General features: G+C 42.3%; 1 protein-coding gene across 1 annotated transcript in view; it reads right to left on the bottom strand.

Annotated features, from left to right (window-relative positions):
- The window catches only part of PRSS16 (serine protease 16), a 93,631-nt gene extending 79,255 nt beyond the window's left edge, over positions 1-14,376 (bottom strand). The window contains exons 1-3 of the mRNA XM_069207510.1: positions 14,101-14,376; positions 4,311-4,498; positions 3,528-3,627 (exon numbers count right to left, since the gene is read on the bottom strand). Coding sequence (XP_069063611.1) covers positions 3,528-3,627; positions 4,311-4,498; positions 14,101-14,164 — 352 coding nt within the window. The 5' untranslated portion in view covers positions 14,165-14,376. The remainder of the gene's footprint in view (positions 1-3,527; positions 3,628-4,310; positions 4,499-14,100) is intronic.
- Positions 14,377-17,342: the final 2,966 nt, after the last annotated feature.

The following is a 17,342-nucleotide window of genomic DNA, read 5'->3' as shown; positions in this document are numbered from 1 at the left end:
GTATAGAAGCGCTGGTCATGTTGTTCACAGTTAGCTAATCAGAGTCATTTCTTGTGGCTCTCCCCTTAAAAAGCTTGAAATTGGTATATGCTTTACCTAAAACAGAAAACCTCAAAGAGAATGCAGCTCTCTCAGCACAGCGGGAGAGACAATACTACAATATTCACTGCACTCAGGAACTCTCGATCCATAATGCGTTGCAAGCATTCTTTTTTCACAACATTTTTGCCCATAACTCAGCCTGTGGTGGTCCTAGGACAATAGGACCACCACCAAAATGTTTAGCACAATACACTCTCTCTCTATGACATCTTTGGGTCCCCATACTAGCTTAGCTGGGACCCCAAAATAATAACCCCTCCACCGGTCAGTGTGTGGAACTTTTGTTTTACTGTTAGGAATAGCTTGTGTTTTAAGGGCATTATCTGTAATATCATTGCTATAGGCCTGCTGCCTTGAAAATATGTAATGTACTATGCTCTCAGGGGCTAGGAGAGGTGTTTTAAAGGCACTGTTTGTAATATCGGTGCAGTAGACCTGGTAGCCCTAAAACACCCTCTAGGGGCTAAGTATGTGGTTACAGTGTATTACTTAAGTCTGTTTTTTTATGGAGTTATACCCTCTAGGGACTAACAATATGGTTACATTACCATGTTTCTTACAAATTATATTTTTGTTATGGTGCCCTTTAGGGGCTGTTTGAAGCATTACAATATAATGCTAAAAGTGTATTTCTGATAAAGGTTTATGTAATAATTGTATATGTTTTAATAGTCTCTTCTTATGACAAATATGACCATAATTCAGAACAATTTAACATCCTTATTACATTAGGACTGTTTAAACTCTCTTCATATGTTTGGGTGACCCCTCTAGTTTATTTCTCCTTTGTGGCAGTCTTGTGTTTTTTTGTGGGGATTTGTATAGCCAGCCAGCAACTCTGATGGTGGGGTGGTGAAAGTGGTATTCTATTGGAATTAGCATGGCAGATTTAAATTAGGATGCTAAACTGCAACATTTTCATTTTTTACTGCAGACAGAGGAAGAAGGTAAATTGAACTGCTTTAGTTATATGTAGGACCACTGGAATTACAGGGAGTGCAGAATTATTAGGCAAATGAGTATTTTGACCACATCATCCTCTTTATGCATGTTGTCTTACTCCAAGCTGTATAGGCTCGAAAGCCTACTACCAATTAAGCATATTAGGTGATGTGCATCTCTGTAATGAGAAGGGGTGTGGTCTAATGATATCAACACCCTATATCAGGTGTGCATAATTATTAGGCAACTTCCTTTCCTTTGGCAAAATGGGTCAAAAGAAGGACTTGACAGGCTCAGAAAAGTCAAAAATAGTGAGATATCTTGCAGAGGGATGCAGCACTCTTAAAATTGCAAAGCTTCTGAAGCGTGATCATCGAACAATCAAGCGTTTCATTCAAAATAGTCAACAGGGTCGCAAGAAGCGTGTGGAAAAACCAAGGCGCAAAATAACTGCCCATGAACTGAGAAAAGTCAAGCGTGCAGCTGCCACGATGCCACTTGCCACTTGTTTGGCCATATTTCAGAGCTGCAACATCACTGGAGTGCCCAAAAGCACAAGGTGTGCAATACTCAGAGACATGGCCAAGGTAAGAAAGGCTGAAAGAGGACCACCACTGAACAAGACACACAAGCTGAAACGTCAAGACTGGGCCAAGAAATATCTCAAGACTGATTTTTCTAAGGTTTTATGGACTGATGAAATGAGAGTGAGTCTTGATGGGCCAGATGGATGGGCCCGTGGCTGGATTGGTAAAGGGCAGAGAGCTCCAGTCCGACTCAGACGCCAGCAAGGTGGAGGTGGAGTACTGGTTTGGGCTGGTATCATCAAAGATGAGCTTGTGGGGCCTTTTCGGGTTGAGGATGGAGTCAAGCTCAACTCCCAGTCCTACTGCCAGTTCCTGGAAGACACCTTCTTCAAGCAGTGGTACAGGAAGAAGTCTGCATCCTTCAAGAAAAACCTGATTTTCATGCAGGACAATGCTCCATCACATGCGTCCAAGTACTCCACAGCGTGGCTGGCAAGAAAGGGTATAAAAGAAGGAAATCTAATGACATGGCCTCCTTGTTCACCTGATCTGAACCCCATTGAGAACCTGTGGTCCATCATCAAATGTGAGATTTACAAGGAGGGAAAACAGTACACCTCTCTGAACAGTGTCTGGGAGGCTGTGGTTGCTGCTGCACGCAATGTTGATGGTGAACAGATCAAAACACTGACAGAATCCATGGATGGCAGGCTTTTGAGTGTCCTTGCAAAGAAAGGTGGCTATATTGGTCACTGATTTGTTTTTGTTTTGTTTTTGAATGTCAGAAATGTATATTTGTGAATGTTGAGATGTTATATTGGTTTCACTGGTAATAATAAATAATTGAAATGGGTATATATTTTTTTTTGTTAAGTTGCCTAATAATTATGCACAGTAATAGTCACCTGCACACACAGATATCCCCCTAACATAACTAAAACTAAAAACAAACTAAAAACAACTTCCAAAAATATTCAGCTTTGATATTGATGAGTTCTTTGGGTTCATTGAGAACATGGTTGTTGTTCAATAATAAAATTAATCCTCAAAAATACAACTTGCCTAATAATTCTGCACTCCCTGTATATGGCAGGAAAAGAAGAAATTATGAGGCATGGTTTGACCAATTTATATGGCAAGAAAAGTCCAGTTATGAATGTAAAATGCCAATAGCTCTAACTCCATCAAATGCATTGCAAATGTGTGTTTATCTAGTAGGGATCATTTTAAAAAGGGAGAAAAAATAAATAAACGCTTAGTGTAGCTCATCTAGGGAGGGAAATGAAAGATCCATTGATAAAGCATATCACCTTGTGTGAGTAAGGGTTTGCACATAGATGCAGTTTGTGAGGGCAACCCTATTTTCTTACTATACATTTAAAGCCTCTCCCTCCACCCTAAGAGTTAGAAAACAAGCACAACTGTTAACTTTTACAGTGTTATCATATTTGGTACGGCCATGTAAATGTAAAACCAGGCTTAACTGTCCTGCACTACAACCTCATTGCCACGCTCCTGCTAGACTAAGCATCCATTTTGCTCCCTTCATCTACAAAAAGTACTTAGGATTCATGGGTGTCAGGCTCCCTCATGCTGAATGCCCTAGTTTAATATTATATAATGATAGGACGGCCTCTCTTTTCAGAACAGCAGGTACCACTTTATGAAGGTCTGGAGCAAACATCAGATCTCCACGCTTTGAGGTAATTTCCTCTCTATGCTCCATCTACTAACTTCTTACCACATTTTCAGGCCTAAGACATCACACAAATTGAGAGGCTTGGGAAACATGTATTTTTGTAAACATGTGTGGAGTAAGTAGTTCTCAGGAGATGAAAGCACAAATACGAGAGGAAGCTGCACATCTATTCTATTAGTTCTTAGTATTTTCATTTTGACTGACGACCGCGTGCCAACACATCATCTGCTCTATGTAAACGTGCTGCAACAACTTACCAGCCATCACTGCAAACTGCGACAGTGAACTCTCGCCGCCAATGTAAAGGAAGACAGGTCCGTCTTTGCGCTGCCAGTACTCCTCATTGATCCAGTATCTCTGAGTAAGAGACAATCCAAAAAGAAGTTACACAATTTGGCGAGTTTGGACAGATGGGTAAAAAGAAAGAGACAAAGATAGGGGGAATAGTGAGGAGCACTGAGAGAGAAATATATAGGAATTTCACATCCTAAGAAGAAACTATGAAGCAAGCTTCATTTCAGCTGGCAAACAACAGGTAAGTCTTTTCTTGTGGAGGGGTCTGCCATTCTCTTTTACCACCTTGTTTTATTAGTCTCTTCACCCTGGAATTAGTAACTTTTATTGCATCACAACTTTAATTGATCAGAGCAGGCATAAAGCACATAGAAAACTGTCGGGTCTAATGCAACCGAGGTATCCTTTGAGATATTTTATTCCCACAAAGATTACCTTCAATTAATAAGGCACCCTTCAACATTCCAGGGCTGTAGTTGCCGCCCACTGAAAGAATTACTCAGTTCCTGCCAAGGGGCATATTGGTAGTGAGCATTGTGTCCTACAAGCAGGCACAAATATGGTTGTGAATGTGACTCTTAGCCCTGTCAGAAGTGAAAACAAGCCACTACCTACTGTAGGGCTCGACACAGCACCACCATCAATCTGCAATATCCGGCAGTTCATCATATTACCATTAAGGTGAGGATACGAGGACAGAAGAAAGGGTGGGTTGTAAAACTCAAGAAGGAGTAAGGCGGCCTCACCTGGTTATATGTAGCATTGTTTCGGCGGTTGAAGTGGTCCAGCGGCTGCCTGATGTAGGCCTCAACAGGCTCGTTCGCTGGCAGTGCCTGCTGTCCTCTGAGAAGCTTTCTCCTGTAGTAAAACTCTTTCATAGACTGAATCTCCCGGTACTGCAAGACCTTTTGTCTAATTAGGCGGAAATTCCTTGCTGTGGATGTAGAACATTCCGTCATTGAACATTATGTAGTATAGGATGACGGGTAGCTGGAGAAAATGTGTTCAGTATTGTACAGATAAATCACATAAACATCAACAAAATGACACCCAACCAAAGATCACACATCCTCCAAATGATGAACAGTAAGTGCCCAAGGAAAGGCACACATTTGTCCTGTGAGGCTGGGACCAGGATGTGGAAGAGCCTAGAGACGGTGGCTCTATGACTGCAGCAACTTCAAAATGCAAGAGTAATAGACCATGATTAGGCTACGATAGCCATGATTTAAGTACTAAAACAATTTTAACTCTTAAATCGTGGCAATGGGCTTTTAGCAAGTTCGAACCATTTGCTTCGGTATGATTACTCAGTAAAACAGAAGTGTAGTACATTTTAATGCCTTTTATGGAGTACTATAACATGGAAAAAATCTACAGCTGGGTGCCAAAACTGGTTTACATTGGATAACTTGAAATACAGCTAAAAAGAACGGTTTCAGATTTTCTACAAGTTTAAAACAAATGTTAAAGAGTTAAATGTTATCAGAGCCCAAAAGTATGTCACAAACACCAGTGCTACCACATGCAAAACTCATCAGCTCTGCCAGTGCAACTCCCTGGAAAATACCAAAAACACAAACCAAATAAAATATTTTTTTCTGGTCTCATGTATGCCTGAGAGTATAGTCTTCTCCCCACCTCTCCATTGCATGCTATGTTTTTTTTTTATCAATCGTTAACACTGAATTGTCTTCTTTAGGAACCAAAGTTAACAGTGATGTGCCTTTGCTATGTCCATTTTTAACATTATCAAGTTGCTAATGACTTCCAGTTGATTAATCTAGTCACGAGGAACAGAACAAGTCACCATAGCACAGGATTATGCCTTGGGGTAATAAACCATAGGTTTTTGAATTGTTGCCATATCGGAGTACTGTATTGGAAAAGGTGTACACTTGTGCAGACTCTCACACTGGGCTTCTGAGATGCTGGTGCCTGTGCAGACCTCTTGGGAGTAGCAAATGTTTCAGCCGTATATGCTTCCATTAGACATGGCTGACAATGTCTCAATCTATTAAACATGTACTCTTAGGACCTGACCCGGCACAACATGAAATTATTCCTTCCTCACCAGCACAAACAAAGCGCTCTGGGTGTTAAAAATACATGCTTAGCAAAACTCAACTTGTTCTAACACATCCCTCAGGGCGAACTCAATCTTAGGGATGCTCATCTATTCTCCTGATACATGGCGTAGTTCAAATATGTGCTTCTCTTAGAAGAGAAAGGGAATAGCTGAAATTGAAATAAACTGATGAGCATTGTCAATTTATAATGCTACCAGATGGAACAGTCTAACTTGTGACCGATGAGATCCCACAAGGTTACTGAATGATTAGCTTGCTGACCGAAGGGTGGTCGGCAAGAAGATAGGAAGGATCAAAGGAGCCACAACTGAATGAAGATGAACTTTGTAACCGCTTGATTTTATGGGGAGAAAATTAAAAAAAATTAATAAAATATTACTTCCACTTTGTCGTCTGGGTTGAGAATGTCACAGTAGGAGTGAAAAACTGAGGGGGGGGGGGCAAAAAAAAAAACCAGCTAAGGTCTCAGGTTTGCTTGACCACGAACAGAAACCTGGTCTTGCACTGAATGAGTGTTAGCAAGTGGGCAGACACCCAATACTGATTGGAGGCTACCTAGATATGGACATGTAGTTAAGTGTTGTCAAGACAGTAATATAATTACTTGAGGCGACTTAGGTATCCTCAAAGAGAGTTGTTAGTCCCATTTGTGTATAAATATCAGAAAATGTGCCTTCTCATAAAGTCCCCTGTGGCACATGACCTGCAACTTATATTTCTCCATTAACATTATTAGGATCCTGGACTTGAAGAACCACCTGGACACAGTACTACCTGTAGCTGAGTTGTTACAAAGTTCCATGAGTGCGCCTTAGTTCGTATGAACAAAAGCACACCTTATGATGTCTAAATGTGCCTCTAAGATGGACTCAGGTATGTTAGTTGCTCCATTTTTAAGACCAGGTCAACAAAAAACATGCAATGACACACTCCGGCGCCTAGGGGTTAAAATACATTCCTGATAGCCAATGGCACTATAATTGTAGACCAGTATAACATATACTTTGTTTTATTCATCATAATAATAGTTACCCCTGAGACCTGTCAAGTTACATCTAAATTGACTGCATAATTTATATTTTGATATACTGATCTATGCGTCACTGTGAAATAAAACGGGAGGAACACGGGAAGTGAAGAGTGATAAACATTTATCTCCAGTTCTCTATAAAAGTAGCACACTGTTGCACTGGAGCAGACAGCTCACATACATTCATCACATTAAAAGGGTGAACGGTTTGGAAAAGTCAATCCCTTACACCCACACCGAGAGCATCAGGCTGGTGTAGAGGCTGCAGAGTAAGGGAGAGATCAACAATCAAGGGAGCAAAAAAGGCAAAATGTGAACAACCTTTACTAAAGTGGATAAACATGCCTACATTCGGAGTACCGCAAGCAGCCCTCAAAATGTAGTTTGGAGCTACATTCAGGTAAATTAATAACTAGTTATTAATGGTGCTTGATTTGTAGTTTTTTATGGACAGGGAAAGGCAACATTTAGAATACCCCTTTATCTACGTGTGTCAAACAGGTGTTTGCTGTGGCTTTGGGGAGGGGAGGCTGTATGTACAGTTACAAAGTTGTTTGGAAACTCATTGGTAAAATTGTCGTTTTGCTCCGAAATTTAGGAAGGCCTCGCACTTGCCTTTATCTGCTGTGAAAGGTCAGCAGCTCCATTCATGCGACGCAAAACAAGCATTGTAGATTACTAGAGAGTTTAAGCTGTTTAATTATTATTAGTATTTTTTTACAAAATGACACATTGTTTCAAAGTGCTGTCTGAGGGGTGGTTGCATCAGGAGTTTCACTCTTGGCAGCTGCTATTTGACTCACAATGAAAGCTCAGTACATTCCTCTCGCCCAGCTCAGCAGACACAACTTTAGAGGAGCTTTGCAAGCATGGACTGTGCCCCTAGATCACATGACAGAGAGCGCTGGGTAAGCACAAACGAGATCCGCTTCAGGGAGCACACTTCCCCTTCTTGCGAAATGAAACTTGGCAAAGTGGGGAAGTAGTAGAAACTCAATTAAAATATACATTATTAACTCCTGAAAGTAAGCAGCAGTGCGACATAAATGACGTACATCATATCCAATTAAGTCAGGGGTCCTACAGAGCCCCCTCATCATTACACAAAATAATGTAGTCATACCCCCCACCAAATGATGCCTTAGTCTCACAAACATTATATCAAATGTTAAATCATCTAAACAAGCAAAACCACTGCAGTGGGGCATGATAGCGTTCACAGCAGATATCTAAACGTTTTTTTTTTAATTATCACAATGAACAAATGCTTTGGGGAGGGGCGGATGTATGTACAGATAAAGTGCATAATACTTCAGGTGTGCCAGCCGTATCAGGTGACATCAAAATGGAGATTACTAAAAGAAAAGTACGCAGCATGATGCTTTCTTCCTTTACAAAAATAAAAACATATTGTACGTCACAAAAAAGATGTTTTTTTTTTTTTTTTTTTTTTTACACTAGCATGTTTAACGTTTAATCATCACACTGGCCTTCATCTACCCAATAAGAAGGATATCGGTGCAAGCTGACTGCCAAACGACTCTGTTTTCAGACAGTGGTTCATCAGCGGACGACGCTTCTGATCTTGCCACAAATTAGTGCCCAAAGAAGAAGGCCTGCTCCACAGTTTGTTGACTTCCAAGGCAAATGTGCTACAGTTAAAACAAGCTTTGGGAAAGCTTACTAGCTTTTTTCAATGCTTGTTTATTTGTCTTGGTTTTGCAAAATATCATTGTGGGGAAGCTGCGAGACCCTTGTGGACATAAAACAAGAACTGGCAAAGCAAACAGGGTTTGCCTATGTAAGAGCTATTGGCTTTGCCAATGTCTTTTAGCCACATTGTACTGCAGTATGGAGTACAGTGGAGGAGTAGAATGGACTGGAGTGGCATAGAGTGAAGTGGCTTAGAGAAGAGTGGTGTAGAATGGACTGGAGTGGCATAGAGTGAAGTGGCTTAGAGAAGAGTGGTGTAGAATGGACTGGAGTGGCATAGAGTGAAGTGGCTTAGAGAAGAGTGGTGTAGAATGGACTGGAGTGGCATAGAGTGAAGTGGCTTAGAGAAGAGTGGTGTAGAATGGACTGGAGTGGCATAGAGTGAAGTGGCTTAGAGAAGAGTGGTGTAGAATGGACTGGAGTGGCATAGAGTGAAGTGGCTTAGAGAAGAGTGGAGTAGAATGGACTGGAGTGGCATAGAGTGAAGTGGCTTAGAGAAGAGTGGTGTAGAATGGACTGGAGTGATGTAGAGTGGTAAAGAGCACAGTAGAGTGGATTGGCATGGAGTAGGTGAGTAGAAAGGCATAGAGGATTGGGGTAGAGTGGAGTGGCGTGTAGCAGAGTAAGAGTGACGTAGATTGAAGCAAAGTAGGATGAATTGGTGTAGAGTACAGTGGTGCAGAGTAAAGTGGCATACAGTACAGTGGCATTGTGTGGAGTGGTGTAGAGTAAAGTGGTGTAGAATAGAGTGGCATAGATTTGAGCGGTATACAGTGGTACAGGGAAGTGATGTAGAGTAAGTAGAGTGGATTGATGTAGAGTGCAGTGGCTCAGAGCAGTGATGTAGAGTGCAGTGGCACAGGGTGCAGTTGCGTACAGTCACCGGGGTAGAGTGCAGTGGCATAGAATGGTGTAGAGTTGAGTAGGGTAGAGTACAGTGGCACAGAGAACAGTGGTGCAGAGTATAGTGGCGTAGAGTTCAGCGCAGTGGAGTAGAGTGCAGTGGCGTAGAGTGGTGTAGAATGCAGTAGGGTACAGTATCACTGTGCAGAGTAGAGTGCAATGGAATGGAGTGGTGAAGCATAGAACAGTGGTTTTCAAACTTTTGACTTCTGTGGAACCCCCTTTAGCAATATTGGAACCAGGGGACACCCAGAAAATCATTGTTGGAATCCAGGATACCCCCACCCCCAATAAGTCATTACTGGATGCCAGGGACCCAGTCCTAAACACTGTAGATGAGTAGCGTGGTGGAGAGCAGAGTGGCGTTGAGGGTAGTGGTGTAGAGTAGAGTGGCGTGGCGTAGAGGGCAGTGGTGTACAGTGCAGTGGCAGACAGAGCAGTTGTGCAGAGAAGAGTGACATATGGTGCACTGGCTAGATTGCACTGGCCTAGAGTGTGGCGGAGTAGAGTACAGTGGTGAAAAGTAGAATACAGTGGCATTGAAGGGTGCCTAATAGAATGCAGAAGCATAGATCAGAGAAGCGTAGAGTGCAGTGGTGCAGAGTAGAATAGGGTGGAGTAGAGTAGGGTGGCGTAGGTTGCAGAGGTGCAATGGAGGGTGGCATAGACTGCCATGTCATAGAGTGATGCGGAGTGCACGGCACAGAGTGCAGTCGAACAGAGTAGAGTAGAGTGCCTTAGAATGCAGTGTTGTAGAGTGCGGTGGGCTAGAGTAGAGTGTCAAAGTGTGGTGGAATAAATAGCAGTGGCATAGAGTGCAGTGACATTGAGTCATGCAAAGCAGAGTTCAGTGGCGCAGAGTAGAGTGGTACAGACTAGGGTAGAATGGTGTTAAGTACAGTGGCATAGAGTGGTTCAGAATAGAGTAGCACAGTGTAGAGTGGTACAGAGAAGAGCAGAGTGGTGTAGCGTGCAATGGCATAGTGTAGAATGGTACATACTGCAGAGGCGCAGAGTGCAGTTGCGTAGAGTACAGGGTAGGGTCTTAGGAATGAAAAAAAGCAACCTGGAAGGGAACCTGGTGGGAGAGAGTAGAAGCTGGGGATGTGGGAGACTGATTGCAAACACAAGCACTCATATGGAGTTCTTGAACACAAAGAAAAAAGTAGCTCCAAAAACGGGAGAAGTCGATGGACACAAGTACTTGGCCCATGCTCCAGTGGAGGGCCAAACACAAGAAGAGGACATAATGCCTACATGCAGTGACAAACAAGAGCTGAAGCTAACAAATCGTAAGCTATGGGTGGGCTGTAAGCCCACAGTATGTAAACAAAAGCCTTGCAGAGACAACAACACACGCTGTCCAGGTGAAATCTAAAAAGAAAACACTGGTTATAAGGAAAACTATTCTCAGAAAGCACACACTGCTTTAGTAGTCTCTGGTACTAAAGGGAACTACTTTAAGGCCCTCATTATGAACATGGAGGTTTGTGCCGTCATGCCGGCGGTGGTGGTAATTGGCGGCCCATACCGCCATAATATTCGTGGCAGAACCACCACTTGTGTAACTCCGCCACCGCCAGGCTTCTGCCGCCAGGCAGCCTGGCGATGGCAGAGTTACATATCCGACGGGGCAACGCTGAAATCAGCGCTGCCCGCCAGATAATGTTCCTGGTTTCACCAGCCTTTCCCTGGCGGTTTACCCTGCCAGGGAAAGGCTGGCGGAATGGGTGTCTCGGGCCCCCCGTGCACAGCCTCCTCACGCATGTCACTGCCTGATTTACGGGCAGTGACATGCGCGACGGGTGCTGCTGCATCCGCCACACTTCTACATTGCCGCTGGCTCCATGTGGAGCCGGCGTCAATGTACAGGCCCTGCATTCAGCTGGGCTGGCTGGCAGAAACACTGTTTCCGCACGCCGGCCCAGCTGAACGTACATAATGTGGCCGGCGGGGTCTTCTGCGCGTTGGCGGTCTTTTGTTGACCACCAGCGCCGAACTCGGCGGGTTTTCCCACGGAGTTCATAATGAGGGCTTATGTGGGGATGTGCTCCTTGTGAAAGAGCACAATGCCATCAGTCGCAGTGAAGTTGGCCAATAGCTGAAATGGGCTAACTGCGCAGTGTTGTATGCTGTAATGGGCAGAAGAAAAAGGTGAATGGCACAGAAACAGATTAATCAACGACAAAGGCTGGCTGAAAGCCCCTTTAAATGTATTCTAAACTACTAGAATCAAAGAATGTGCCACAGTATGCTATATAATTTACCTTTTCTTGCACCATAATTTTGTGAACCCTGATGCGTAATTTGGTACTCCGTTGCCGCATAATTCCAGTAACCCTTGTCTATATACACACTATAGATATATACATACATATACAAAGTCATATTTAATTTTTTTTACTCAATTTGGGCTCTTGAACACTCTGAAGCAGTAGTTACTTTACAACTAAAATCACTTTGATATAATGTGCATGGCAAAGAGATGTGTCAGATATTTTTACTGTATCTCTGCAGGGCACAGGGCATCACTGAACAACTATCGAAGTGGGGTAAAAAAAAAATGGATTTCGGGCACAGGACCCATCTGGTCCCAACCTACAGATGTCAGTGCATGCCGGAACACAATAAATCTGTTGGAATCAATGGTCTATGTAAATGGCCAAAGAATGCACTTTGGAAAACCTTACAAAGGTAACATGCAAGGGTCCTTTCTCTGGAACTCCCCACTCATCAAATAGACTTCCTAAAGTTCTGAAGAGACAAAGTGATTCCATTTTGAAAAGCCTATAGCCTACTTGGGTTTATATATGCTTTTTGAATCGCTTCTCTGCACCTGTTTGAGGTGGTTGAGGGGTCCAGTTTTCAATATTTATCACTAAAACAGAGCAGTCTGTACATTTAAATGACGGTTCAGTGCCAAGTGAATAGCAAAAAGAGCAAATGATGTTGAGAGTGTGCTCTCTAACAAAGACCATCAGAACTGTTTGAATAAAGTCGGATTGAGTTTCTTAGGTCTGTGGCAATTTTAAAGCACTTGTCAAGTGTACGTGTTCTATTAAGGACTTCAAAAGCCTGGTCTTCTGATTTTTATCTTGGTAAAATTACCATTAATATTTAAGGAAAAGTCGCATGAAATATTCAACTCTTGGGCATTTTCCTTCTTTCTGCTCTGCTGTTCTTTCAAGAAAAAAAAACACATTTCTAAACTTAACCCAACAGGACCTCAAAGTCCAACCTCATCCTATAAGGACTCATTGATTTCTTATTACCCTTGCAAATACCAACTCTCTATAAATCAACTTTGTATTCTCAAAACAAATTTAGGAAAGAAAACAAAATGGTACTGGCAGCAGTGTGCAGTTTTGCCTTATGCCCCAATCCTTTTTATTGCCTTTTCCTTAAATACCTTAGCCTTAAAAAACAAAAACATCATGAGAACGTAGACAGGTAGTTATAAAAAGGTTTATAATAAAATTTGATGCTTGTTAGCACCAACGAACAGCCACTCATACTACCAAGCCATTTAGGTGAACATTAGTAGTTACTATTAGTTAACAATAATAAAGCTGCAAAATGTAGTTACATTACATTTCTTTCATCAAAACCTCTGGCGGCCCACTGCAGATAAAATACCCTCGCTCTCGCCATTTTACACAATCTCTTGGTTGACACATTCTTAGCATAGGCCTAATGTATTGCATAATATTTTTAGGTCTAGCCAAGGCCTTTGGTTTTACTAAAGTTATATATAGTACGTGGGATTCCACAAACGCCCAAATCTTTTTTCTTTATAATCGGACACTTGTGAGGCACCCAGTTGCCAATTATATATAAAAATTAAAAAAACGCCAGATCTCAACTGTTACAAGTTACTAAAGTCAAGTTGTGACATTGCAATGCCTGCTGGCAGAACCAGCAGCCCAGGTGAAAGGCAGGTCAGTTCACAGAGCATAATTAAAGCAGCTGTTTAAAGTAACAAAACCAAAGCATTCTTTTTCTTTTATCTGTTCTATTTTTCCAGTCTACAGTGAAAGTCAGAAAGACCACGTTTATTTTTGCACTCCTTAGATAATTGTAGAAGAGTGAGAATCTTTCTGCATGTTTTCACACATTCTGAAATACTGCAGCTTTTTTTTTTTTTTAATTGTCTTGTACTGATCTGTCTTTAATATAATTTTGCAACAAATATTTAACCATTTTTGATGTGTTTAATTTAGCACCAGAGGTTTTATTTCCATTCTTGATGTTTGCAAACATGCTTTCTCTTTCATATGAAAGAGCTATGCACCAAGGATTTAAGTGGTTTGTGGGACAGGTGAAGGCGTGACTATGCATTTTATGGAATAACGTACCACCTGGCATACATGATGAGGATATTGCAAATCACCCCTGCGTTCAATAACCTTATAAAGGCACTCGATTTTGTTCCTCTATTGGTTAAGGAACTCCTTGGTACTTTATCCCTTATATTATTCTTTAATTTTTAGACATTGTCAATACTGTCTGGGCAAATACCTCACCTCCTTAGCACAAGTTTAACCACCAAAAACAGAACTATGCAACAGAAAGGTGACAAGCTAACCTTTGTGAAGGACCTTCCAAAGTGCGGCAACACTCAGCGGTACATTTTTAGTAACTTTTTATCCATTTGAGCTAAACATATTTTGTGTTAAAATTGAAACTAATAAATAAGTGGGTGAATGGCTCAAAAGTGTCATCCATGGACTAGTCCCATCTACGGAGCCACGCTGGTTCCACAATAACCTTAAGTCGGGCATTAGACCAAATTTTACTCACCTGCATCTCCCAGCTCAAGGAGCGAAAGAAGCAGGGCTAGCGCCGAGAAGCAGAACCCCTTCATGCCTACTGCTGACCACACTGTGACCACACCTCCTTCCAAGAACTGCTGCTGGCTGAAGTCCTGGGTAAGCACTCGACTGTTTCTCCCGGGCCCTCGCAACGCAAGAAAAGGACCGACCAGCAACGAAATACAGTCAATGAAAAGAACGGTCTCCTCAGCGGCGCTCCCTTTAGCGCCTGCCGATTTCCTCCTCACATGACTAGCAGTATCCTCACATGACCGCGTCTAACGCTCTTCTCTCATTGGCCGGCGCAAGTTTGGCCAGACCAGGGTAGTTTCAGTTTTCCTTTCTGTTGTGGACGGGAGCTGCCCAGACGCAGACCTTCTGGTGTCAAATTTCAAAACCCGGTGCAGCCTTTCGGCGTCAGGCGTGCTGGCAAACAAACGCGCTTTTCTTCTCTCAGCCAGGGTTGCCATCTTTCTTAGAGACAAATACTGGCCATTTGTTCATGTTTTTAATTTCTATAAAGGGCAAGGAGCCGGTACTTGACTAAAGCTATGTTTAAAATACTGTGTTTGTTTATAGATCTAATCTGAAGACACCGCCAGGCTATTGTTACAGCATTGGCAACGCCTGTAGATCCAGCTCTAATATAAATGGAACTAGTATACATGTCAACATTTTATAACAGGAACGTGGGAGATTTTAAAAAACGAAATTGAGTAGAATGTGGTTTCTTCATTGAGTTCTATTGCTGCAGATACAATTTCAGACACGAGACAGCTAAAATGGAGCCGTTTTTGTCTTTAAAAAAATCATGAGTCTCCTGTCTAAATTGGGTTTATTGGCATGTATGAACTAGCATTCGTACAGCTGATGGGCCAGTCAGGGTAGTGGACCAGTTTCGGGCCCTCAACAAATACTGCACAGGGTTGTGACCAGATGGCCACAGGAGGCCCACAGAGAGCCACACCGATTGGCCTGCGTGCTTCAAACCGGCCAATCAGGTGTAAAGGAAACTGGCATCACAGCGCTTAAGAAAGGGTGTTGGATGGCACACTAGAATTCAAGCGACTGCCAACATTTGACCCACACCATAAGACCAGGCATGGCAGCTGCATTATTGGGGCTAGGCATGGGGCTGTAAAACACAGCCAGACGGATAGCACTTTAGCCTACAAGGGTTGCTCAGGTTGTGTCCTTGGGATGCCTCACAGCAGGCACACAAGGGAGCAGACAAGGGCTGACAAGGGTTAGGAGCAGGGGGGGGGGGGCAGGGGGGGGGGGGGCAGCACTTGCAGCCTGGTCGAGGCCAGGGGGCCTCCCTCTTCGACTTGGTAGTAAGGGAATCCTAGCCGCAGAAACATTGACTAAGGGCCCTCATGAAAAAAGGCTTTTTCAGGAACAATGGCGACTAGTAACGTAACAAGCGAACACAGTGTAACTGGAAGGATGCAGAAAAAAACCTAATGTTATGCATGGAACTTGATGACAGAATTGCTTGTTTATGTCTGTAACGTAGAAGTTAATAAACTTCAGCTGTTTATACTCCAGCAGTGTCTCCCCTCGATTGTGTCACAGGAAAGGGTGGAGCCTGGGACATTCATGAATGGTTGGGAGGGGGGAGATGGTCTCTCGCCCATCTAGGGGAGGGGTTATACCTTTGTTTTCATGAGTTATGATATTACAATGAAAGCTTGACCTATTGGCTTTGCCCATGTTTTTTTTTCCACATAGTTGTTTTTAAAACAAATTGGTAAACCAGAATTAAAAGTTTTTTTGACAAACAATGTTAGGGCGAGACAGAAAGAGAGAGACAGAGCATCTGTATAGGTGTGAGACATACATGCCAACATTTTAGAATATGGGAGATTTTGAAAAGAAATTGAGGGATATATATGTTCCACATTGATTTGTATTGAAGCAGAGGTAATTGCAGACCAGCGAGAGTTAAAATAAAGCCATTTGTGGCTTAAAAATCGAGAGCATCTCAACTGAATCAGGTCTGTTAGCATGTATGGTGTGAGAGAGTGTGTGGAAGAGAAAGACCAAAATGGAGATAGGAGTAAGGAATTAGAGAGATGGATAAAGGAAAATAGAAACATAGTTGTAAAATGTCAATTACACTTTATTTTGCTTAAATTTACGAGATTACGTACATCCCTGATGATTTCCACACTTTTGAAGTCCTAAGCATTGCACCCACTGTACCAAATGTGCAGTGATGGCATGCAGCATGTATTCCCACTGTTTACAGACATCATTCCTCACTTTCTCCAGCTGACTTTAAGTCGCTACATTTTGTATCACTGGCGCAGAACTTACTCCATTTTTAGCACACACTCTTACATAAAGAACTTTGTTTAACCTGCATCAATGAACTACCAAGGGCTACAGATAGAACCTCTATTTTACATTAACATCAACATGGTTTAGACGTTTGCATGTCAGCCACAATCAAAATACACATTAAAGTAGATCTTTTAGCTTTACAAGCAGTACTGCCAAGCACACTTCAGACCCATACTGCTTTCACGTTGTTGAGCATCACGTTCTTTTTTTTCATTCCCACCTTTTTCAGAGATGCAACTTCTCCGGGATAAGCAGTCATAGTGTACGGCATAAGTAATTGTTATTTTTTCATTTTCTTTTATTTTTTCTGGCATATCCTACAAAAAGTATAAACCATTAACCATTGCACAAGCTTACCAAGGCTTCTGTAGCGTGGCTATTCTGTTTTTGTTTGCTTTAATAATCATATAGGAATAACTTCTTAGACTTTTTAAATTGCTTTTTAAATTATTTCTTCGACAATTTAACTTTGTTAATTTTACATGTCTAAGGCAAAGCACTCTTTAAAACCTCATATAGTGTGCCCATCCTGTTCCAGAACTGCTATACCTCTATCAGCCGACAGATACAACACTATCAACAGTTTCTTTTGAAGAAAGTCTACAAAATAAGTTATAGCATCACCAGTTGATCATTGTCATCCACCCCGCCTCTATACCCAGCCGCCACACTCCTCAGTAATCTTTCAACACAGTCTCCCACACAGACCTTTCAGACATTCTGAACTGACTCAAAGCCACAGCCCACAAAGATGACGTGCTCCTTTCCTCCATCAAGTCACCAAAAGGAGAAGCTCCCACAATTCTTATCCTCATTGTCAACATCTTGCTAACCTAGGGCACCATCATGGACAAGCTCAAGACCGAGCAGATTCTCTTCCTGATG

This window comes from Pleurodeles waltl, chromosome 9, assembly GCF_031143425.1.
Source record: "Pleurodeles waltl isolate 20211129_DDA chromosome 9, aPleWal1.hap1.20221129, whole genome shotgun sequence".
Classification (NCBI taxonomy): domain Eukaryota; kingdom Metazoa; phylum Chordata; class Amphibia; order Caudata; family Salamandridae; genus Pleurodeles; species Pleurodeles waltl.
This window is presented reverse-complemented; position numbering and strand designations above follow the sequence as displayed.